The sequence below is a fragment of the Corvus kubaryi genome, unplaced genomic scaffold (genome assembly GCF_017639235.1).
Source record: "Corvus kubaryi isolate FWS band 111438036 unplaced genomic scaffold, C.kubaryi_AGA036_p1.0 37354, whole genome shotgun sequence".
Taxonomy (NCBI): Eukaryota; Metazoa; Chordata; class Aves; order Passeriformes; family Corvidae; genus Corvus; species Corvus kubaryi.
The window spans coordinates 16,976,728-16,998,254 of NW_024581116.1; the positions used below are offsets into that span (position 1 = coordinate 16,976,728).

At 37.4% G+C, this 21,527-nt stretch overlaps 1 protein-coding gene across 17 annotated transcripts in view; it reads left to right on the top strand.

Annotated features, from left to right (window-relative positions):
• Positions 1–9,829, top strand: part of MYT1L (myelin transcription factor 1 like) — a 317,185-nt gene extending 307,356 nt beyond the window's left edge. For 11 of the 17 annotated variants that reach the window (XM_042033094.1, XM_042033097.1, XM_042033093.1 and 8 more), the window contains 4 exons: positions 298–389; positions 2,201–2,310; positions 6,575–6,718; positions 7,039–9,829. In XM_042033094.1, coding sequence (XP_041889028.1) covers positions 298–389; positions 2,201–2,310; positions 6,575–6,718; positions 7,039–7,179 — 487 coding nt within the window. In that variant the 3' untranslated portion in view covers positions 7,180–9,829. The remainder of the gene's footprint in view (positions 1–297; positions 390–2,200; positions 2,311–6,574; positions 6,719–7,038) is intronic. The other 6 variants (XM_042033111.1, XM_042033096.1, XM_042033101.1 and 3 more) reach the window with 1 other exon arrangement.
• Positions 9,830–21,527: the final 11,698 nt, after the last annotated feature.

Here is a 21,527-nt window from a genome sequence, read left to right on the forward strand (position 1 = left end):
TATTAACACAAAAACTGCTTTTAAAATAAAACGTTTTATTAAAAGTATTTTGTCTTTAAAAAATTGGACTGTGTATCTGACTTTTATATTAGCTGGCTATGCAAAAAGAATTTGGAAGAAAAAACACAACAGTGAAATCACTACTGGTAAGTCCTTTTCTTTTTCAGACTAGTGCACTCTTTCAATGCTAGGCAGTGAAGATAAACTATGTCTCTGATACTGTTTTTATTACAGTTTTGGATTACAGATTTCTTTTCAATGACCTGTCAAAATTAACAGGCTCCTTACTGTTCACAGTTTATCAGGATGCCCCAGAGCTACTTCAGCAATGAAGAAAGCAAAGCTGTCTGGAGAACAAATGCTAACAATAAAGCAGCGGGCCAGTAATGGTAAATTTTTAATCATTACCTCCTTAAATACTAATTCTCTGTAAACTAAAGTTACTGTTACTCTCCTGCCTTTTCTCCTACATGTATAAATCCACCCTGTATAAATTGGGAATTCACTGTCAGTAGAAGTGGAACCAGGCTTTATGCTCTGGAAACCTGAGCCAGGAGTAGAGCAGTCAGACTGAGTTATGTCTATATAAATCTAAAATATTTCAAAGTAGAATATACCATTATAATTTGCTGGTTCACATTTCATTCATCAAAGGTCAGTAGTTAGCCTTATATTGTTGCAGGATTCAGAAGAGAAAAAGGGTTTATTTCCGGAATGCCAATTCCTCCTGAGTTCCCCTGAATTCATTTGGACCTATGGCTCTGTAACCTCTGGCAGATGGAGATGGCTTTGTGCCATTTCAGCTCCAGCAATCGTAATTCTTCCTGGGAACCTTGAGTTGCAGGGAAGATGATGAAAGTACCTTGGATGAAAGTCAGGATAGTACCCTGGTAGTTGAAGTGCAGTGAAAGCAAAACGTAGGTGCTTCAGTTCAAGTAAAGAATACGCAAAAGATTTGTCTGGGAGGTGCCCAAGTCCCGAATTTGCTTGGAAAACTATGTAGTCACTTAGTCAGTGACAGTGCATGCCTTCTTAACTGCTGGTGTTAACTGCATTTAGAGCCACAGAGCATCTGAATGCAGTGCAAGAGGCACCTCTGCCCACACAGCCAGCACAGCTGGAGAACGCAGTGGCTATCTTTGTTCAAGAGCTTGTAACCAGGGAGTGCAAGATCTGGGTGTTACTTTCTCTACAACCTGGGTAGTATTGAAAACTGTATCTGCCGTGCCCAGGAAGAATGCCTTATGGAGTAATATGTGGATATTTTGGCTACTTGGACGCATGGCCTGCCTAAGCAACCCAGTCCACTGATGGGGTGACTACATCAGTGGACAAGGAAAGGGATAGGAAGTCACTTACCTGAACTTCTGTAAAGACACAGCCATGGTCTCCCACAGCGTCCTTCTCTCTAAACTGGAGAGAGATGCATTTGATGAGTGGAGTGTTAGGTGAATAAGGAATTGGTTGGATTGTCACATCCAGTGGTCAATGGCTTAGTGTCCCTATGGACATCACTGACAAGTGGTGTCCCTCAGAAGTCCATATTGGTACCAGTGTAATTAATATCATCATTAATGACATGGATGAAGGGATCAAGTGGACCCTCAGCAAATTTGCAGATGACACCAAGCTGAGTGGTGCAGTGACACACCTGAAGGACAGGATGCCATCCAGAGGGACCTGGACAAGCTCGAGAAGTGGCCCATGGGAATCTTGTGATGTTTAACAAGACTGGGGCAAGGTGCTGCACCTGGGTCAGGGCAACCCCCGGTATCAACACAAGTTACAGGTCATTTTGATAATGCTGTGATATGAAGAGATTAGCATGTTAAGGTTTTTTACTTTCCTTCAGAAGATCTGTGAGTGGACATACTCTTTAAATAAATTATGTATGACAGTGGAGTGAAATTTGTTGCTGCAGGTGCATTTCTTGTAATATAGAGTTAAATGAGTGTATATAAAGTTAAAGATCCTTTTGATCCTCTAGGCATTTTCAACACTTTCACTGGAGAATGACTGCAATTTAAGAAGGAAAAGTAGTGGAAAATACTTCTTTTTAACTTCAGAATAAAAGTTTGAAGAATGCTTCCTTTTTCTTTCTTGCTTGAAATAAATTTATTTTCAAATATGGAAATATTTAATTCACTGAGCTCTGATTTAAACCTAAATTATTTTGACACTTTATTTTTATGTCACACAGGTATAGAAAATGATGAAGAAATTAAACAGTTAGATGAAGAAATCAAAGAACTAAATGAATCCAACTCCCAGATGGAAGCTGATATGATTAAACTCAGAACTCAGGTAACAGTTTTATGAAGCCCTAAATTCAAGATGCTTTTTCTATATGACTGATTAAAAGAAATATAGGAAATGTATTGTTCCCTTTTATGTTTCTTATATATTATGATATCTATCCATAATTTGCTATTTATAAATCTGAAAACAGTGTTCATTATGCACTTTCCACATCAGTTACCAACAGTAAAAAAACCAAAAAGAACTCAGCAAAATACATTCTTTAAAATAATGGCAAAGCATGACGTGCCATGGTCAGCTTGGTATTTCCCCTTGATAAGGCTATGCCTTTCTAATAGCAGTTAAAATATTGTGTGGCAACATGGTCATTAACATAAGTTACAAGGTGAAGGAGCCCAGATGAACAACATGGCTTTTGCCATGTCTTGAAGAGGAAATTCAGATAGAGGAATGAACACCTGTTACACTTCATCATGTGATACCCTAAGTGCAGCCCTTGGCAGCAGCAGTGGTCCCAGAGATCCAGCTTAACTCTTTTTTCATTCCACATAAATTTGTTGGGGGGAAAAAAAAGCAGAAAACCTAACATTAGACTATTATCTAAAATTCCATTATTCAGCAGTCCTAACACTGGATGGAAAAAGCAAAAGAAGAAAATCAATTGAATTTCCCTAGAATTTTTCAGTGTCCTGCATAGACTCTGGTGCTTGTGTGTTCACATTATTTGAGCGTGGACGCCAACAGTGAAATTCATCACAATCCCCATGTGTCAGTCTTCAGTCCCAGGATCAGAGTCATCCAGAGTATTGTTGTCATTATTCAGCCTTCATAGGATCTGATTCACAGTTTACACAGTTTCCTAATGTGACCAAATATAACCATAGGGTAATGAGGACAAAATCTGCAAGAACATACAGCAAGAGTAATAATGAATGGCAGGAAAATTGCATATATTTATTCTTGAGAAATTTGGTCATAAGTTTTGGATCTGGCAGCTTCCAATTGCTTTGTTTTCTTCTGCTTAATACACTGTAGATGCTATTCACATACAGACTGATTTAGCTGAGTTTTAAAAAAATGTGAAGCTGTTTGGCTGTTACAGGTACATTGGTAAATGCTCCAGTTGTCAATAATTTACTGCACTTTCAATTTTATATTTGGCCAGATGAATTGAAAAATAAAGCCATGATAACACTATCTCAGGCATAAACATGTATTGAGTTTCAGATTTATCTAGGAATTTCACATCAAGCTTTGATCTGAAATGAGTACAGAAGCCATATTTTAGTGGTCTCAGTTCCAGCTTTCATACTTCAAACCAGTGCCATTGCATATTCTTAGAAATCAGATTAGGCACTTTGTGGAACCATTGCATGTTCTTGGTAAAGGAAAGCTCAGCTGATAATTTTACCGTCAAGTTAAAAGGATACTTTTCACACTTCAGTGCAGCAGATTTTAAAAAAGGGTAGAGTGACTGGCAGTGACACATACTGTTATTAAAATGATCAATGGGATTTTAAAAAGTAGAGGTACAAGAGACCATGAAAACATTATTTTGTCCACCAGTCATCTCTACCTCCTAAGATCTTCCTAAGACAATCCTGATAGGTGCTTGTCTAACGTGTTCTTTACCTCCTATACTCGAAATTCCACAATCTCTGGGTAATCTGGTCTAATACTTACCTGCTCTTACCCAACCAGATACTAAGGCCTTGCAGAGAATCCCAACTAAGTTAAACTTCAGTAAAAATTCAGACGCCTTAGTTTTAAATTCATACACTCTCCTGAAGAAAAGCAATTTACATTTACAACACATAGAGAGTTACATCACAGTCATTATCAAACTATTTAAAGGATCAAAGTCAACAATCCCCTTTATCTGCAACAGTAAAATTATATTGGACATAACAAAGTGTTTGCTGATAAACCTTTTGAAAATCATTGTGCAACTCAGATTTCAGTAAGATTTGACAATGGGGAATGTGCAGTGGGAAAATAGTGGAAGTTATGTGAACACCAGAAGTAGCAACAGTCTTGTTTGATACAGATTTGCAACCCATATGATTATAAGTGCCAGTGAAGGTTTTTCATGTGACAGGAACAGGAAATTCTTCCATGTAGAACTTTACTATTTAATAAAGTGAAATGTCAAGCCTTTTTTTTCGTTGGAGCATTTATAAGACTCTCCTTTACTCAGCTGCCTTTTTGCTTAAGACTTTGGAGAAAGTATTTTGAATCTAAGATCTTCTAGTAAATTTGTTCAAATTTAACGTGCAAATATGAGAGGAGCAGAAACATAGAGGGCAGAGGGGAAGAAAAAATCTGCAAATAGTTGTGCATCTCATTCAAACAACACATTATCCTATTTTCAGAATACATACAAGTAAACATTTCTTAGTTTTAGGGTAAAATGTGTTCAGCCTTTAAGCAAACAAGTACAACAACTGAATATGCCAGCTTTCTTAAGATACTTACAGATGAATACTAAGTGAAGTGGTGAGATATGCTGATCAGCTGCCACTGTATTTGTAGATACTCAGCATCTCATGAAAAAAGCAAAAAAGATCTATTCAAGTTGCAGTGCTCAGCTAGATTGAAAATCTGTAGAATGTCAGCTCCTGATGAAGTTAGTGTGAGGTGGCTGCAGTATGCCATACTGAACTGAGCTTTCATTGGCATCAGACTCCTCACTCTGGTCTGTAATACAAAAAAAAAAAAAATTCTAGGGTAGAATTTGGAGCATGACTTGACTGTAACAAGCACCTATGAAAGATGTTTTGCATTTGGATACAGCCTTTCCCCCCAATATAAAAAAGCTGAAAGCAAAATAAGACAAGAGGATGTGTGTCCAGGTTCAAAGCTGAAGAAATTATTTTCCCTAGTATTATTTTTTGTGGAAATAGCTCAGAATTAATTAATTGTGACAAAACCAAATCCCTACAATACTGGCAACTTGGATTAACTGCACGCGTAGTCAAAGCAAGAGATACTTAGAGACTGTTCATGTAGCACATCACTTTTCAAAGTTACTTCTGTCAACTGGTGGCCTGCATTTCAATAAGCAGATGGAAACTTTAGGTCCAGACAAAACCTTGGTACCTCTAACTACCTGACTGTGCTACCAATTTCCAAAAATTTACTCATCCATGGTCAACTTAATATGCACTTAAGAACCTATAACCTTCTGCCTGTTACTACTGCACAAACCTCTGACCTTCCCATCAGCATTTTAATTGTATCAATTCTTCCCATAGCTCACTCTCTAGGCCAGTGTAGGAATGGATAAACCTCATTTTGAGAATTCAAAACCTTGTGTTCTTTGGCATTTTTTCCACTTCACTGGCTTCTTTTTTCTTTTCAATGTATATTTTAACCTACATACCCACACAGAGCATACTGTACACTCCTGTAATAGATGTTAACAGTTACCACCCCATGTGGAAAGTAAGGACAGGGCTAGAGAGGAAAGTGCAGACAGATGTGAGTGAGCTCTGCATGTGCTCTTGATGAGCTGGGCATAAGCCAGTGCTCATCTGAAATCCTTGTAGCTCCATTAGCACAATGCTGTCCAAACTCGGGGAAGCTGCCTCTCAGCAATGCTTTTAGCTCAAGCAGGGCACCATGCAAGGTCAGAGTTAATGTGTTTGGTCATCTGGTAATACAGGCAGACCACAGTCTCAGTTGTTTTCACCTGTACATACCACAGGGCTATGTGCAAATATTCTTCAGTTTCTTCAGTTTTACAAGTCATTTTATGTATTGGAAAACTTTCTGAATTTGTACGTACATTGCAATAACGTGCAGTTGTTCAGCTTTCAAAAGCAGCCCTTTGAATTTGCAAAGAGTCAAATTATACTTACAAAGAGCTAAACACTGGCAGCAAGGAGATGTGCATGCTTAATTAGCAAGATATATGTGTAGCTGAAAATATAAGAAAAGGATGACTTACTGCAGAGTGCCCCTAAGATTAGCTTCTAGGAGTTTAACTGCATGGGTGAACTTGTAGAACTAAGGTCCTTCTTAATGCCTTTTGACTGTACAAGAAAGGCTCTAAAGGAGTGGAATCAAATCCAAATTCATTCACTCACTATTACCAGTATTGAAAAGACAAGCTGTTAAAGTTATACAACATACAGTGGGAATAAAAAAGCCTTAGCAACGATAAGAACTGCAGACTCAAGCAAAACCTTTTTAAGCGTGAATGAATAGACCTTTTCTCCTTTCCCTGGTGGTTCTGTTCTCTCTCCCTTCAAAGAGTGCATGCTTTGTACCAATTTGCCTTATATTACATTGTACAAAAATTTGTCCATTTTAGATTACCACCATGGAGAGCAACCTGAAGACGATAGAAGAGGAGAACAAAGTAATTGAACAGCAAAATGAGTCTCTTCTTCATGAATTGGCCAATTTAAGCCAGTCTTTAATTCATAGTCTAGCTAATATCCAGCTGCCACATATGGTAAGTGATTGAGAGCACAAGTTAAGGAATTTGGCGATCTTCAGTTCACCTCATACAATAGATACCTTTTTTTATGTTTATGTTTCATCAACCAGTTGGATATTTGTGGTAACAGCACTGAAACCATAGAGATACATTTAACTGCTAACAGACATGGAGGGCCTGTTCCAGTGTATCCTGTAAAATTAAGTAAGAGCTAAATAGGCATTTTAAATATTATTAAAATGGTGGCAATATGCCTTGCTAATATGTTATGCTTAAATGAATATACAATTAAGAAAATAAAAGTTGTATATGAACTACTATTTAATATCTCGTAGGAACCAATCAATGAACAAAATTTTGATGCTTACGTGACCACTTTGACGGACATGTATACAAATCAAGATCGTTATCAGAGTCCAGAAAATAAAGCCCTACTGGAAAATATAAAGCAGGCTGTGAGAGGAATTCAGGTCTGAACAGCTGCTATAGTGATGAAAATCTTGCTTAAAAAAAGGATGCCTCTTGTTTTTTGCTGCTGTAATTTACCAGAAAGTGTTATATATTTATTTCTGTTTGAAACAGTGTTATGCTTACAAGACTTCATAATGATTTTATGTCTTGCTTTAAAGATAGTAACTGCAGAATAGTTTTTTGAATACATTCACATTTTGTACGTTTTCATATAAGCTGACATAGTGTGATATGCCATGTAATGTTTATAGCTGCTAATGTATGCACATTTTTGGGGTATATATATTTCTGAAGAGGTAAGCTGATCAAAATAAATAGAGTGTAAATTCTTTTTAATGCTTTAGTGATTAAATGTTTTAGTATTTTGAACTGAAATGGACAAAAAAAAAAAACAGCTTTGAATGACAATGTTGCAGTCTGCAGCCACTTTTTAAACACTATCATTTTGCCTCATGTTGGAGGATTTTATGGGATTTAAGAAATACATTTTGTGTGCATATTGTTTCATAGCAAGAATTGGTTGCAAAAATGCTTTATTTTTGAACAATGCTTGAAAATATTATGTGACTTTTGTTTTTGAAGGATGGTGTGTGGTGGGGGCAATAAAATGAGGTTTTTTGAATTCCAAGAAAATGGCATGGATTAGATGTAAGTTACAAAATGGGTAATTTATTGTAAGACAACATCAAGCCATGGAAACTTGACAGAAGATTCAAAGCAGCTTAAACAGCACTTTTTTATTAACTTCTAAGCATTACATGGTATGAATATGGGAACTTCCATTATGAAAAGAACTATATCAGAGGTGGACAACGTGAAGATTTCAGCTTTTGTTTTCAAATAAACTTTGGAGCCACCATTCTGTTATTTCTACCGGACTGCTAGTGCCCCTCTGAACTATCTGTTATAGCAATGTAGTTCATCTTTCAGAAATTCTGTGGTTTCAATTCAAGATGGAGGACAATATTTAAAAGTTAATATTGCCTTTTCACATCTTTAATTTTGGGATAAATACAAATGATCTGTGTCTATTAGTTACCGAACTGCATTCATTGCTGTCTGTAGTAGGAATGCAGTTCAGTAAAGATTTTTCCTTTTGCTTTGCCAAACATTTGATCCCATTTTTAACATTTTAATATTTATGTTTTGCTTTTTGTTGGAGAACAATCATTACTGCAGCATTCACATATGCTTTGTATTTGTTCTACTATTACCTATTGCAAAAATGAATGCAATCAAATTTTTAATGTAATTAAATATACTTCAGCACTTTTTTTGCTTTAAACAGGATCATTTTAAGGTAAAACTTATTTGTACCTTCAAGACTTGATTGTTTTCTTCAAAATGACTGCACTATATGTATGCATAAGACCACTTTTTATTACTACATTTTTCCTTTTTAAGTAGTAAATTTGGTGATGTGTTGTGTTTTACAGATGTTAAATTTATTTAAATTTGATAGCATATCTTTTCCTTCCATGTCTTGATGTTATGCAGAAAGTACAAAAGTACTTTAAAATTTTGTTATGAAAAAGATGGGTTTTGTAAAAAATAAAATATTTTTAGCAGAACAGGACTTACAGGGTCATTGTCCCCACAATGTGCCAGTTGACTATTTGCACTTACCTTGCCCTATATATCCATACGGAGGTGTGCAATTTCTTGTGTCATTAGCCTTGTGACACTAAACCTGAACAAATTATAGTGGAAGCCATTATGGCCAATCCAGTAATATTGCTAAGGGAGACTACAGGGATCTCACAACAAATATTCTGATACAATACTCAACCTCGGTATATATATATATGTATAAATATATGTATATCCCAGCGGCACTTTATACTATTCACTGTACAAAAGCTTACAGTTTTCCACGAGGACTTTAATAACTAGCTGGGAAAAGATTATGTAATTACTTTGGGGCTCTGCAGTATCTTATCTGTACAGTGCCCTTTTTCTGTTGTGCTATTAGTTGTAGCTGCCATGCTCAGAATTGCCTTTTTGAGAGCTGAAGCAAGGTGCTTGTTGTTCACCTTCTGCCATATATATTGTACTTTTGCCCTAGCCTCCTTTTAGGGCTTTCATTGTTCATAATGGCATATGCATTTTTCCACTGCATTGTGTCTGCAGCTTCTTTGCCAATATAGTAATGCTTTCAGTAGAGTAATAGATAGTATCAGTTTTGGATTCTTATTGTTATCACCTATGTACAATGGAAAGGGATTTTAAGCACAAATCTGCTGCTCATCTAATGTTGGTACATAATATCAAATCAAAAGTTATCTGTGACTATTATATAGGGATCACAAAAGTGTCACATATTAGAATGCTGACCTTTCATATGAAATTATTGTGAGTCATCAGAGTTTATTTATTATAACTTATTGTTCATATTCATTTCTAAGTTAATTTAAGTAATCATTTATTAAGACAGAATTTTGTATAAACTATTTATTGTGCTCTCTGTGGAACTGAAGTTTGATTTATTTTTGTACTACACGGCATGGATTTGTTGACATTTTAATTTTGCTATAAATGTGTGGAATCACAAGTTGCTGTGATACTTCATTTTTAAATTGTGAACTTTGTACAAATTTTGTCATGCTGGATGTTAACACATCTTACTCTAAATAAATAAAAAAATGTGTTGCCACATTTGTAGCACAGTGGTTCTATGATCACTTGCAGCATTTGCACTTTATTTCATTCATGACATTACAACAAAGAAATGCTCCGAGACCTTTTTTAACAAGAAGACTTGGCTGTTGATTCCTCAAATTCTATCCACAGGATGGCTCTTCAAATGATGCTCTTCCGACTCTCCATAAATGAGTAAGCACAAGGAATTTGTTTTCTAACATTTTGCGACTTCCTAGAAAGAAATTGAATAGTATTTTCTTGGCCCAAGCAGTGTGACTGAAGTATTGTTCACAGTATATTTCAATACATTGATAATCAGTTCCTAGACTCAGAAATGAGGAATAAGCCAGTGGAAAATGAACCTCAGTTGGAAAGCTTTTTCCCTTTCTTCTGCTCTGCACTATTGCCTCAAGCTGCTTTTAGAACCAGTCAGCTGAAGAGTTGAATGACAACAGTCAGCCAGCACTTCTGATCATCACTGCCTGTGACAGGAACTGAGACCATCCATACATCTGTCACATGCCATATTCTGCACCATGATGTAACCCATGTTACCCCTGCACTGACTTAATAACTGGCTTAGATTCCACTCTCAGTGTTATACAACCTAATTAAAAACATCTTCCTTGAAAACAAACAAGAGTAACTACACAGGGAATTGGTAATTAATTAGTTTATAAGCATAATTACGATTTTACCATATGCTTGGGTTTCTGTATTGAGCATATATTGTCCAGCATTATGCAGTGGTATCAGTAATTAATGCTATATATTATCCCTGCATGCCATTCCTCTTAATTGCATTCCTTAGAGATCATCCTAAATGACCAAGACAGGAGCACCAATACAAACTCTAGACTGTCTCTCTGCCCCTAGCAAAGGCTGGTGTACTGCTGGGGGAATGGCAAATGTAGGGAGGGGCAAGGACACTTTGCACAGCAGAGTGCAGAACAGAAAGGCAGGAAAAGCCGTGCAGTCAACTACAGAGATCTCTGCAAGAAAGAGGAAGATAATCCGTGTGTATACACAGTGTTATACAAATGTTTTTGTAGGTAAGATGGGGGACATTTCAGAAAATCTGATCTTCTTCAGTATCACATGTAAAAAAAAATTATTCTTAATCATTCATATATGATCTATTTTCTTAACTTTATGACACTCTGATCATGTACAGCCATAGAAGCTTTTCTTATTAGAACTTGATACCTCCTACTGCGAGACTTTTTATGGGAAAAAAAACCCCAACAAAACCACAACACAACAGCAAAGCTTAAAAAAAGAATGAGAAACTGCAAGGGGTGAACAGATGAAAAAAGTGAACATTTTGGAGGATAGCTGTGTTTCTAATCTCAGATGACCAGTGGGCTGGTATGATGCAGAGTACATAAAGGCATCATGCTCTCTACATTAGTAGTCAGACGAGCAGTGAAGTAGTTGATGCCACTCCCTGCTTCTGTCTCCTGCCAACATTAGTATTTCTTCTGAGAAATCCTTTTGCCAAAGGATATGATCAAAGGATATACTCCTCTGGTCTCGTAAGACCATTTTTCCATTGTCCTGATCAACAGGCTGTGCTCTGTGCTTGTGGACTTAATCCTTCTTGAGCCTCCTGTGCCCAGTATCCCAAGCAATGTCTTCATAAATAACACTAGATCTCTTTGTTCCTATTGCCCAGAAATACTTTGCATGTTGCTACATCCTTGTATTACATTTTGCTTTTTCTTGATCATTCACTGGCAGCTCTTAAACCTGTGACCAACTGCTACATTTTGATCAAGTTTTGGAATAGATCAAAAAAATATCTATTATCTCCAAGCAATCTCTAACCTTGCCTTTCTATTTAGTCCATCATATCATCAAGTTCTTTATGTACAATATATCAATTCTGTGCTGATCAATCTTCTCATCTTTGGTCATTTCTGGTTTTGTTATTTAAAATCAGTAATGGGATTATGTGCCTCGGTAGTACCAAAAAGACAAAAACGATGGCAGAAACTGTATGCACAAGTAACTTTGAGCTCTGTCTTGTCACTACTATATAGAGAGTTTTACTTCCTCAAAAAGCAATGGGGACGATGTGGAATGGAGCATGTGCAATAAATTATTCATTAAACACTTTTTGTGGAGAAAACCAGACCTAAGTCTAGAGCAAGAGTTTTCATTACAGACACTTTTTTCAATGGATTGAAATTGATCTCTAAGCAGAATATTTAACCTAGTAGACTTGATTTTCTTAACTACCTCTCATGAATGATTAGGAATAATTTGGGGATTCTCCAGATTCACTGACTGTACATTGAAAATCACTCCTCTTGCAAATGCCTCCAAAAAGCATGATCAGCCAAACTGTCTGGGAAAGGATCAAAACAGAAAAAAAGAAGCTGCAGAACAAGTAAACAGGGTCAGTAAGAAGCAAAAGAAACAGCACAGTCAGACCGTCAAAAATGCAGGTATATAAAATGGAGCAAATAGCAAAAAAAGATAGGAGCACTCATGATGGGATAAAGGACAGCTCTTTCAAGAAGGAAAAGGATGCGGGGTATGGTGGAGCTAGAGGATGCCAAAGGCATGCCACGTGGATGTTTTTCAGAAGTAATTTTGTTTTTCTGATATTCACCTATTGGCACTTGCACTTACTCCTTCTTTTTGCATATGCCCTGGACTCTGCCCTGTCCAAAGGTTTTGCTACTTTTGCTACATGATTCAGGCTGCTGCTGAGAGAAGCTTTAACCTTAAATCAGCTTTAGATGTGTCCTACTTTTGTGATCTGAAAATAAGAAACTCTCAACACTGAAAAGTCAAACTGCTTCACCGAAAAAATGCCGATATTCTGTCTCCTACTGCGCACCAAACGTTAGGGCTGCACACACTGACATTGAGCACATGTCTGAGGAGGAACCAACTGTGCTGTGGGGGTGACTGGTGAAGTTTCTTTCTTCAGCCCTGAAACACTCTGTATGTTGCATGACCTGGATTTGTGGGGACCTGTTATTTTGCTCAAGAAGCCACTTTCCATATGATGCTTAAAGAAAGTGAGTATCCCCCTGAAGGACAGAACCTTGAGCCAGGTTATCTTCTTTGTCAGATCTTGTAGCCTCACATGAGGGTTTCCCTTGCTTCTGGGTCTTCTGGTGATGCTTGTCCTTCTATTCCCTCACCAGTAGCTCTGAGGCTGTTGGCACTGAGTGGTCCCAGAGGAAGCAATACCTGCAGCAGCTTCTGGGAGAGCAGCAGCTGCAGCAAAGACCTCACTGGGGTGGCAGCAGCACTAGCTGCTTCAAACTATGATTTAGAGAACACTTACAGTTTAGATCCTTTTCTGTGGTAATTTGGTATGAAAATGAGAAATAAATTTATATCCAGCCATTACTCGTAATAGGAACAATACAAGAAGCAGTATGGTTTTTTCCATTTTTGTGGTGATTATGAGCTGGCTGTGGTTATTTTTAAATGGGTTTCTTACTTCATTAATATAAGTAAATGTGTTAAATTCAATGGTATCTGAGCAGTATGCAGCTAGAAAATAATGTGGCTTATAAAGAATGAGCTATTCACTCATCCTTATAACATATGGAATTGCTTTTATTCAGTTCTTCACTGACCATGGCTTATATAATGAGAGACCGGAAGTGTGCAAGTCATTACTGGATTTACACATTAAGGAGATGTTGACAAAATGAAAACAGATTTTCAGACAGACATCATTTTCTGTATGGACCACGTTGTCCTCACTTGAGACATTTTTCCTAAAGAGGTTATTCTCTGTATGCATGAAACTGAAGATGTAATTTTTTTCTTGTAACATCAACATGAAAGACTAATGTGTGCACATGTGCCTATAATCTTAAATTGTGGAGTGTCCCGCTTCACAAAATCCACAATCATGCCTTAGAGCCCAGAGGGATGCCCAAGATGTGTGTGCCACATTCATATTTAAGCACATCATTGTTAACACCTCCACCAACATGTTCAGGCCTAGACAGAAGTAAGGTCTTGCTCAGATATGAGTAATATCTACTCTTTATTACTAAAATACATATTTCAGCTCTTCTGACTACACATGACATGATACCTATTTACCTCTCATGTCTGTGTACCCAGACATATATGTAGAGTTAATCTCTGATTAAAAATGCTGATACCCCAAAACTTTATGTTTCCTAAGAAAAGATGGAGAGCCTTTCTATGCTATACTTCTTGGACCAAGAAGGAATTTTATCTTTATTTCACTAGCACTTTCAGTAAACTACAAAAAGAAAGGTTCACAGTAAAACCTAGTTTTGCTGCTCCTCCCAGGAAAATGGCATGGCAACAGTAATAACAGCAAATTTAACCAATTCAAGCCTATTCAGGAGAAACTTATTTCTGTCAGGTGCCAGTTTCTCTGATTCTCACCTGCTTAGTTATATGGTCCTTTAAAAAAAAATTATCTTCTGAAATTCCCTTCCAGTTATTCCACTCTTTCTCATTTGCACCATCTGTGGTTATCAGAATACATGTGAGGACAATTTCTGAAAATTACTTAAGCTGAATTTCTATCCTAGGAGGAAGGTCTGGAATATACTGTCTAGAAGAATAATTAATTCCAGGAGAGAGAAATTTCTTTTTAAGAAATTGCATTTACTGTAGGACAGCTGATGCAAAATACTTAAAACTAAGAGCAGAATGTGGTATGTCTGAAAACAGATACTGCAGTATCAGCAGAACTGCTAAGTTTTTGTAGTCATAACTTTTGTGACTGTATAATTTTAAGCCATTTTGAGCTGACTGGCATGAAAAGGGAATCTTTCAGGGTAGGTGGGTAAATAAGCAAGAAATGATAGCAATATTCATGGCAAAGGTTGCACCTATCATTGGATGTGCTGACTCAGGTGAGGCTGCTAGCACTGCAACTATCACAGGAGGTGATCTCATTTGTAGATAGGGATCGTGAAAACCATCCCATGGTGCATCTTGTCCACACATGATCAGCAGCTGTCTGAACAGAGATGATCAACACCTTGGGAAATCATTGTTCTCACATGCTTTGCTTTGAAAATCCTGGATAAACCTTGATTTTTCGAACTGCAATTTGAATTCACCCACTATTTCTTAAGGAATCTGTTACACAGTTAAATACTGATTAAATACTGTTAAATAAAACAATCCATAGGTTACAGGTAAAATAAAAATGGTAAATTTAGATAAAACATAGATAAAAGGTAAAATAAAAAAGGTAAAATAAAAAGGTAACGTATATATGCTACCTATAATACTATAAACTAACATATAGCAGCATATATACTCACAGTATATACTATAATACTCATCTATTAAATGACCTGTTTTAAATGTTCCAAGTGCTCTTCCTCCAAATCTCACTGCAGTCAAGAGAAAGTATGACTAAGGAGCAGGACTACAAAATGTGAGTGTGGCAAGGTCCTGAGCTGGCTTTGAGGAGAATCTGCCTAGGCATTCTCTTCCAAAAGAAGAGCAAAAATATTTTAAACAGAAAAAGACAGGTTTTAACAAAAGTAGGAGTTTTATTTTTTAAACATCTAGAAGAGAAATAAAAGGATTTTTCAGGTTTCTCATGAGCTCCTTGCAAGCATGTCCTTACTTCCAAGCTAACCAACAGCTTTCTGAGTTATGCCCCTTGGTCCTAGGAGGCTCCTCAAACCCTTTGTGAGAAGTAACTCCAGCTGTCTTGCTCCAAGTCTCTCAAACACTAACTGCTCCAGGCCCCTGTGTTCACACAAAGGAGCAACCCTTGTGCTTCTGTGCCACAGGGTTCATCTTCCTTGGTATTTTTCAATAACACAAATTTATAACAGTCAAATAAAATGAACACCATGACTCAAAAACAGAAACGGAGCTAGGAATCACTCAAGCACCTGCTGACGTTCTGTTTTTTAATCTAAGTCCTAAAACCTTTGTGCATTGAAGAGAAAGGGCAGGGAAAGCTTGAAGAAGAATGAAAAAAGGAAGCTTGAAATGGAGAAATAAGGGCTGTTTCCTTTTAATTCTGGTGCCTCTGAAAAAAGTTACAAATAAATGTTAGAAGTATGTTGTTCACATTGTCTGATAAATGATACAGGGATTTTTTTTTTTTCCATTTAAGGGCTAGTATTTTGTCCTAAAATGCCTGTCAGCTTCTTAACAGATACTTGTTAAAGAGGCCAAGGTCTCTTCTGGTCTGTTTCTCCACAGAATAGGACATCTTAATTGCACTGGGGTTTTCAAATATTTTGTTTTTCTGATAAAACATAAAAAAAAGTAATTAAAAATCAAACAACAAACCTGTCTCTTTCACCCTCATTACTCCCTAAGATCTTTTTTGGCTGTTGTTCTGCTAGAAAAATGAGAGTGAGAATAGAATGAGAATTGGCAATGAAAGAAAAACAAAGAAAACCAGAACAATCAGCAGGAAAAAAAAATTGCTAATATTTTATAATTCTTCCACCTAACTTTCAAATGGTAAGGATAAATAATAGAGCCTTAACTCATATTTTAAAGATATTGCCGCTTTCAGTCAGAACTGGATGGGAATAATTTATGTTTTCCCCAAGCTATGCAAAAAGAGAGAAAGGAACCAAAACAGCCAGATGTGTATTTTGTGGATGAGATGAGACAAACTGATGAGTGGAGGCCAGTGGAGCATGTACAGCAAGGATCCTGGAGAATATGATAATTGTCTGTGCAACTGAAGAGAATTGTACATTACATTGATTTACATGTAAAAAGTGCCCATATCACTGCAGGTTTTAGTAGTGGATTTTTTTCTCCACTTCTTTCTTTAGGACGCCCTGTTTTGCTTACTCTTATCTAAGTCTTGCATCTGAAATGGCTGTTTTGCTTTCTTGGCAGGTCACTATAAATTCAAGGGCCAATAGGAAAAGAGCATGGCTGCAAATATGATATTTTGGTCATGATACAATAACCTGAGTTAGAAATCAAGACCCCCAATTTCACTGATATTGAAACTCGTTGGCCTCCTGCGGCAAAGAACATTGTTTTATTTTGTTCTCTTTTTAGTACTTACTTGTCTGCATTCCCGTTCACAGGGTTGTCTACTCTCTAAAATTACTTAATTCTAGCCAGAGACTCTGTAAAGAACAACAGAACATCAAAGGTGACTAAAGGAGGAAAATCAAACAGCAATTAGTAAATCTGGGGAGCAATTAGAGGACATTGGAAGTGCCCTGAGGGAGAGAACAGGACTGAGCTGGCCCACCCCAGCTGAACAGTCCTATTGACTTTGATCAGCCTGGAAAGCCTGGATGAATTAAGGAAGGTCTCTTGATAGCCTCAACCTCAGACAATCTAGCTGAACACACCCTCTTGCCTCTTGGTGTGCTTTGGTATTTGACCTGAAAGTTTGAGAAACTATGTCTTTCTGGTATATTATTTTTAAACACAAACATCCATCTGTAAAAATACATATTCTTCTAAGTGTCCTGTAAAGTATTGCATTCCTTCTGGTTTTCTAAAGACTTTTGTTAAACTGCTACTCCAATCAAACTATGGTAAATTGATTTTGCTCCAGAAAAACTGTTGCATTTCACTGGAAGCTAAGGTCACAATGAATAGAGCAGACCATTCCTGTCCCAGATTGTGTCACGTTGGTGAAGTTGCTAATGATTCACCCTTCAGGCTTGTGAGGCTTCTTGCCCAAGCTGTTCACCCAGGCTCAGCTATTGTTAACAGTGAGGTGTCATTGCCAAAGGGCAAGTCAGGTGATGAAAAAAACAGATGGTGGCTGGAGGGAATGTCTGAAGACCCCTTGGCCAGCCTCCTGCTGAGATAAGGACTATTGCCAGCAATCTCTCATAGCAGTCATGGCTTTGTCTAATCAAATCTTGAGAATGTCTCAGAAAGATGATTCCCAGCATTTCCATGTAACCTGTGCCAGTGCCACACTGCCATCCTAGTAAAAAATATTTTTACACAATATCTAACCTAAATTTCTCAAACTACAATTTACAACCATTACACCTATATCACTGCTATTATATCATCTGCCACTGCAAAAAAATCACTTTGCTTTATCAATGTTTGTACTTTCTCTTCCAAGTGTCACAGGTTGCTGTTGGATCACAACCTTAACTAAACTTCACCAGATGAAATAAGCGCCGATCCCTCAGTCTATGCTTACAGGTCATGCATTCAGGGCCCTTGGGCATCTTGGTGTTCCTCTTTCTAGCTGTTTGTCGTCCCCTTTGATCTGGTAAGGCAGAACAGGATGTGTCCTTCCAGGCAGGACCTCACGTGCACCAGCTGTGGAGGAAAGCATCTTCCCTTGATCTGCTGCCTATGTTTCTCCTGATGATGCTCATTCATTTAAAATTAAGAACAGAAAACAACTATGCTGCTCTGGAGAGTTGTTCACCACTGCCTCCAGGACCTTTCCTAGGATTTGGTATGCCCATGGCTAGGGCCTGGCCCTCCTGCCAGCCAGGAACAGGGCAGCCAGCCCAGGGCATCAAACACATCCCTGGGGACTGGGATGAGCCACGGCTGGGTCAGGATTTTGACCTGTGGTCAGGCCCACAGGGGGAACCGGTGTCCAGCACAGCCCTGGGATGTCTGGGCAGGGCTGTGGGGATGGAGATGGGCTGAAGCCAGGCTGGAAAAGGCAGCTTGTTTAAAAGCAGGTCTGCTTGCCCTCCTAGGATCCCTGGGCTTCCTCACAGCAGCTCCTTCTGTCCAGGGACCAGCTCTGCTCTTCCCAGACTGTCCCAGCACCCCAAGAGCCACGCCCCTGGGCTCAAGGTACCCAGGATCAACACAGTATCCAGATGGGAAGTGGGTACATTCATCTGTTTTCAGAGAGGGCATTTGGCTTTATTTATGATTGTAAAACATGTGGCTAGTGGCTTTGAGCCTCTGAGGCCTCCAGGCACAGCTGCAGAACAAATCATAGCCTGGAATCTCTTCGGGGTGAAGTATTTCCTCAGTGTAGTCAAGGGATTAAACTAATAGCACCCAATTTCCCGCTATGCTGACATTAAGGAAAATTGCTCTGTGGGAAACCAGGAGCTTATTGGTTCAAGTACATTTTCCTTTGGGGAAGTCTCTTCAGTGGAGTTTTCTTATTTTCTTTTATCATCACAGGCAAACCTTTCCACTGTATTTTGGCTGGCCATGTTTCTCTATATTTTAAGTGGCTTGCCAAAGCAGGGCTTAATATTATTTTTTTATTCAGTATTTTTCTTAGCATATAATTTAGAAAGCCAGAAGGATAAAAACAGGTTATCCTCTTGTGCTATCTACTTTTCAAGCCTGGCTTCACTAGCCAGTGGAGGTTGGTAAGTGTTTTACCTCTACTGTGTTACCTGTGAGAGTTGTGTGGAATCAAACCAAAGAAATTATGTCTAATAGATCCTTATAGCACAGTTAGCAATAAACCAAGCTTATGGTTTATTTTCCTAAATAAAAGATAAGGGATAGGCAAGGTCCATTTCCTGCATGTAAAAACTGTCCCTTTGAAAGGGAGAACACATTAAAACACATTGGCTGAAAGAACAGAAATATGTGGCAAATGTAAGTTATACTGGATGATTTAAGATACAGAAAGCATCTTTCCTTGAACACATTCACTAGCACCAGGTAGTCTGGTTGAAGTGAAGATTCAAAGATAATTTGGAAAACAACCTTTTCCTTTTTTTTGTCAGTCACACAGATTTATTATTATAAAGAAACTAAGTGCTCGTTCAGGTGTCTGCAAGTCACCAGGCAAAGTTGCCCAGCACAAACCAGAGCTAGGCACACTCTTGTTCGAACTTGGAGGGAATATTTTTTGTAACTGAACCAGTGACGGAATAATTTCCTCCAGAATTTCATGTTATATTCAGGAAAGAAGAATAGCAGCTTTTAAAGATATCAAGAACATCACTATCCCAGCTGAGAGGAAGGATTTATGAGTATGTGGAGACAACATCCTCAATCTTCTTTGGTGTGCCAGCAGATATCATAAACCCTCGAATGCCCATGGTCAGAGAAGTTACATTGCCTCTGACAGATCTGGCTATGAAGATGCACAAGGTGTTTCAGTAACGATGTATCTGAGTGTAGTCTAAGGTTTCTTGGATAGCTGAGAAATGTATGAACAAGCATTTATGAATTTTAATAATTGCATTTATCACACTTGCTGACATGCCATCCAGCTACCCCATGACATTCCCTTTGCATATAAAATAGAAATAAAGGGTAAGATTATATGCTTTCAAAACCAGTTCGAGTTCTGTTTCTGCCTTTAAAAAATTAAAGATCACATGTGTTTAATCTTTAGATCCATGTGCTGGTATATTATAATGAAAACACTTTAGATACAAGTTTCTATGGTGCTTCATTAGCGATTTTGTCAATCTGGTCCTCTTAACTGTTATTGTTATTATTGACCAAAAAGTTCTAATTAATAAACTAGGCCATGTTTCAGTGTCTGCTAAGGACAATGCAAAGCATGTTCATTGTCAGGTATCTGAAGATATGTTGAAATGTCTCAAATTCCTGATTTTATATGAAAAGATAGAATGGAGATATAAACTAAACTGAAGAGGATTTGAGTATATTTCTTATGTAAGAAATATACTTATATATTTCTTATACCTGAATTTTTAGAAAAACAAAAGTATTAACTATTTGATCTTTTAAAAAGTTTTTTTAGTACATCAGCAAAGCAAAAGCTATAAAATTAAATTACTCGTATGGAATAAAACCAGCAAGTGGCAGTATTTGACAAAAATTTGAGAGGTAGATAGGAAACTTTTAGAAGCAAATGGAGATTTATGCTATATCTAACTATAAGGTGATCACTTCTGCTAGCATTCAGAAAGAAAGATATCTCATTTCCAGCATAATTTGTTTTGTTTTGTTTTGTTAGGTCAACTCTTCAACTAGAAAAATTGGAAACAGAAGACAAATTTCCCATGGATATTTATATGCAGGGTCAACAAAAATGACCCTGCACATTTTATAAAAATTCTTCTATGAAAACTGGCTGAGAATAGAAACATATATCAAAACCATTTGGAAGTTTTATTTATCAGAAACCTTCCCTGACACCAATTTAGAATAGCATGCAGTGAATATTAAAATCATACAATCATAGAATTGTTTAGGAAAAGACCTTTAAGATCATTGAGTCCAACCATAAGCATAATACCTCGTTCTTCTGGATTCCACAGAGCATGAAAAAAGTCTAACTTAAATGACTTATGAGGCATCGATAACATATTAACCAAGAGCCTGGAAGTTGCATGTAACAAAGTAAATAGCATGAATGATATAGCACATGTTACACATAAATTGCCTAAGGACAGTGAGAATATCTATGCACTTTTATTCTCACTATCAGAATTATGTGTGTAATAACCCAGAGGCTTCTGAGACATAGCACAATAGTCTATCAAGATCCCAAATGCTAAAATCTTTTCAGAACAACTTTAATTTCCTGTAGAAAACATAATTTTAACTATGTACTTTACTTCTGGGGGAAAAAAAAAAAATCATCAGAAAGCACCAAAATTACCTGAAGTAAACTGTCATCGTATTTTCCTAAATGCTACAAATATCCCAATTTGGTGATATCTCTGTATTACTGTGTTTAATTATCTAACCTCAGATGTTCTGCTGCTTCCAGTACAGGCCCTGCAGGATGACAGATTTACAGCTGCCAAGATGCTCTAATGTGAGTGGCATTTCCGCAACAAAAACTTACTTGCACCAGCATTTG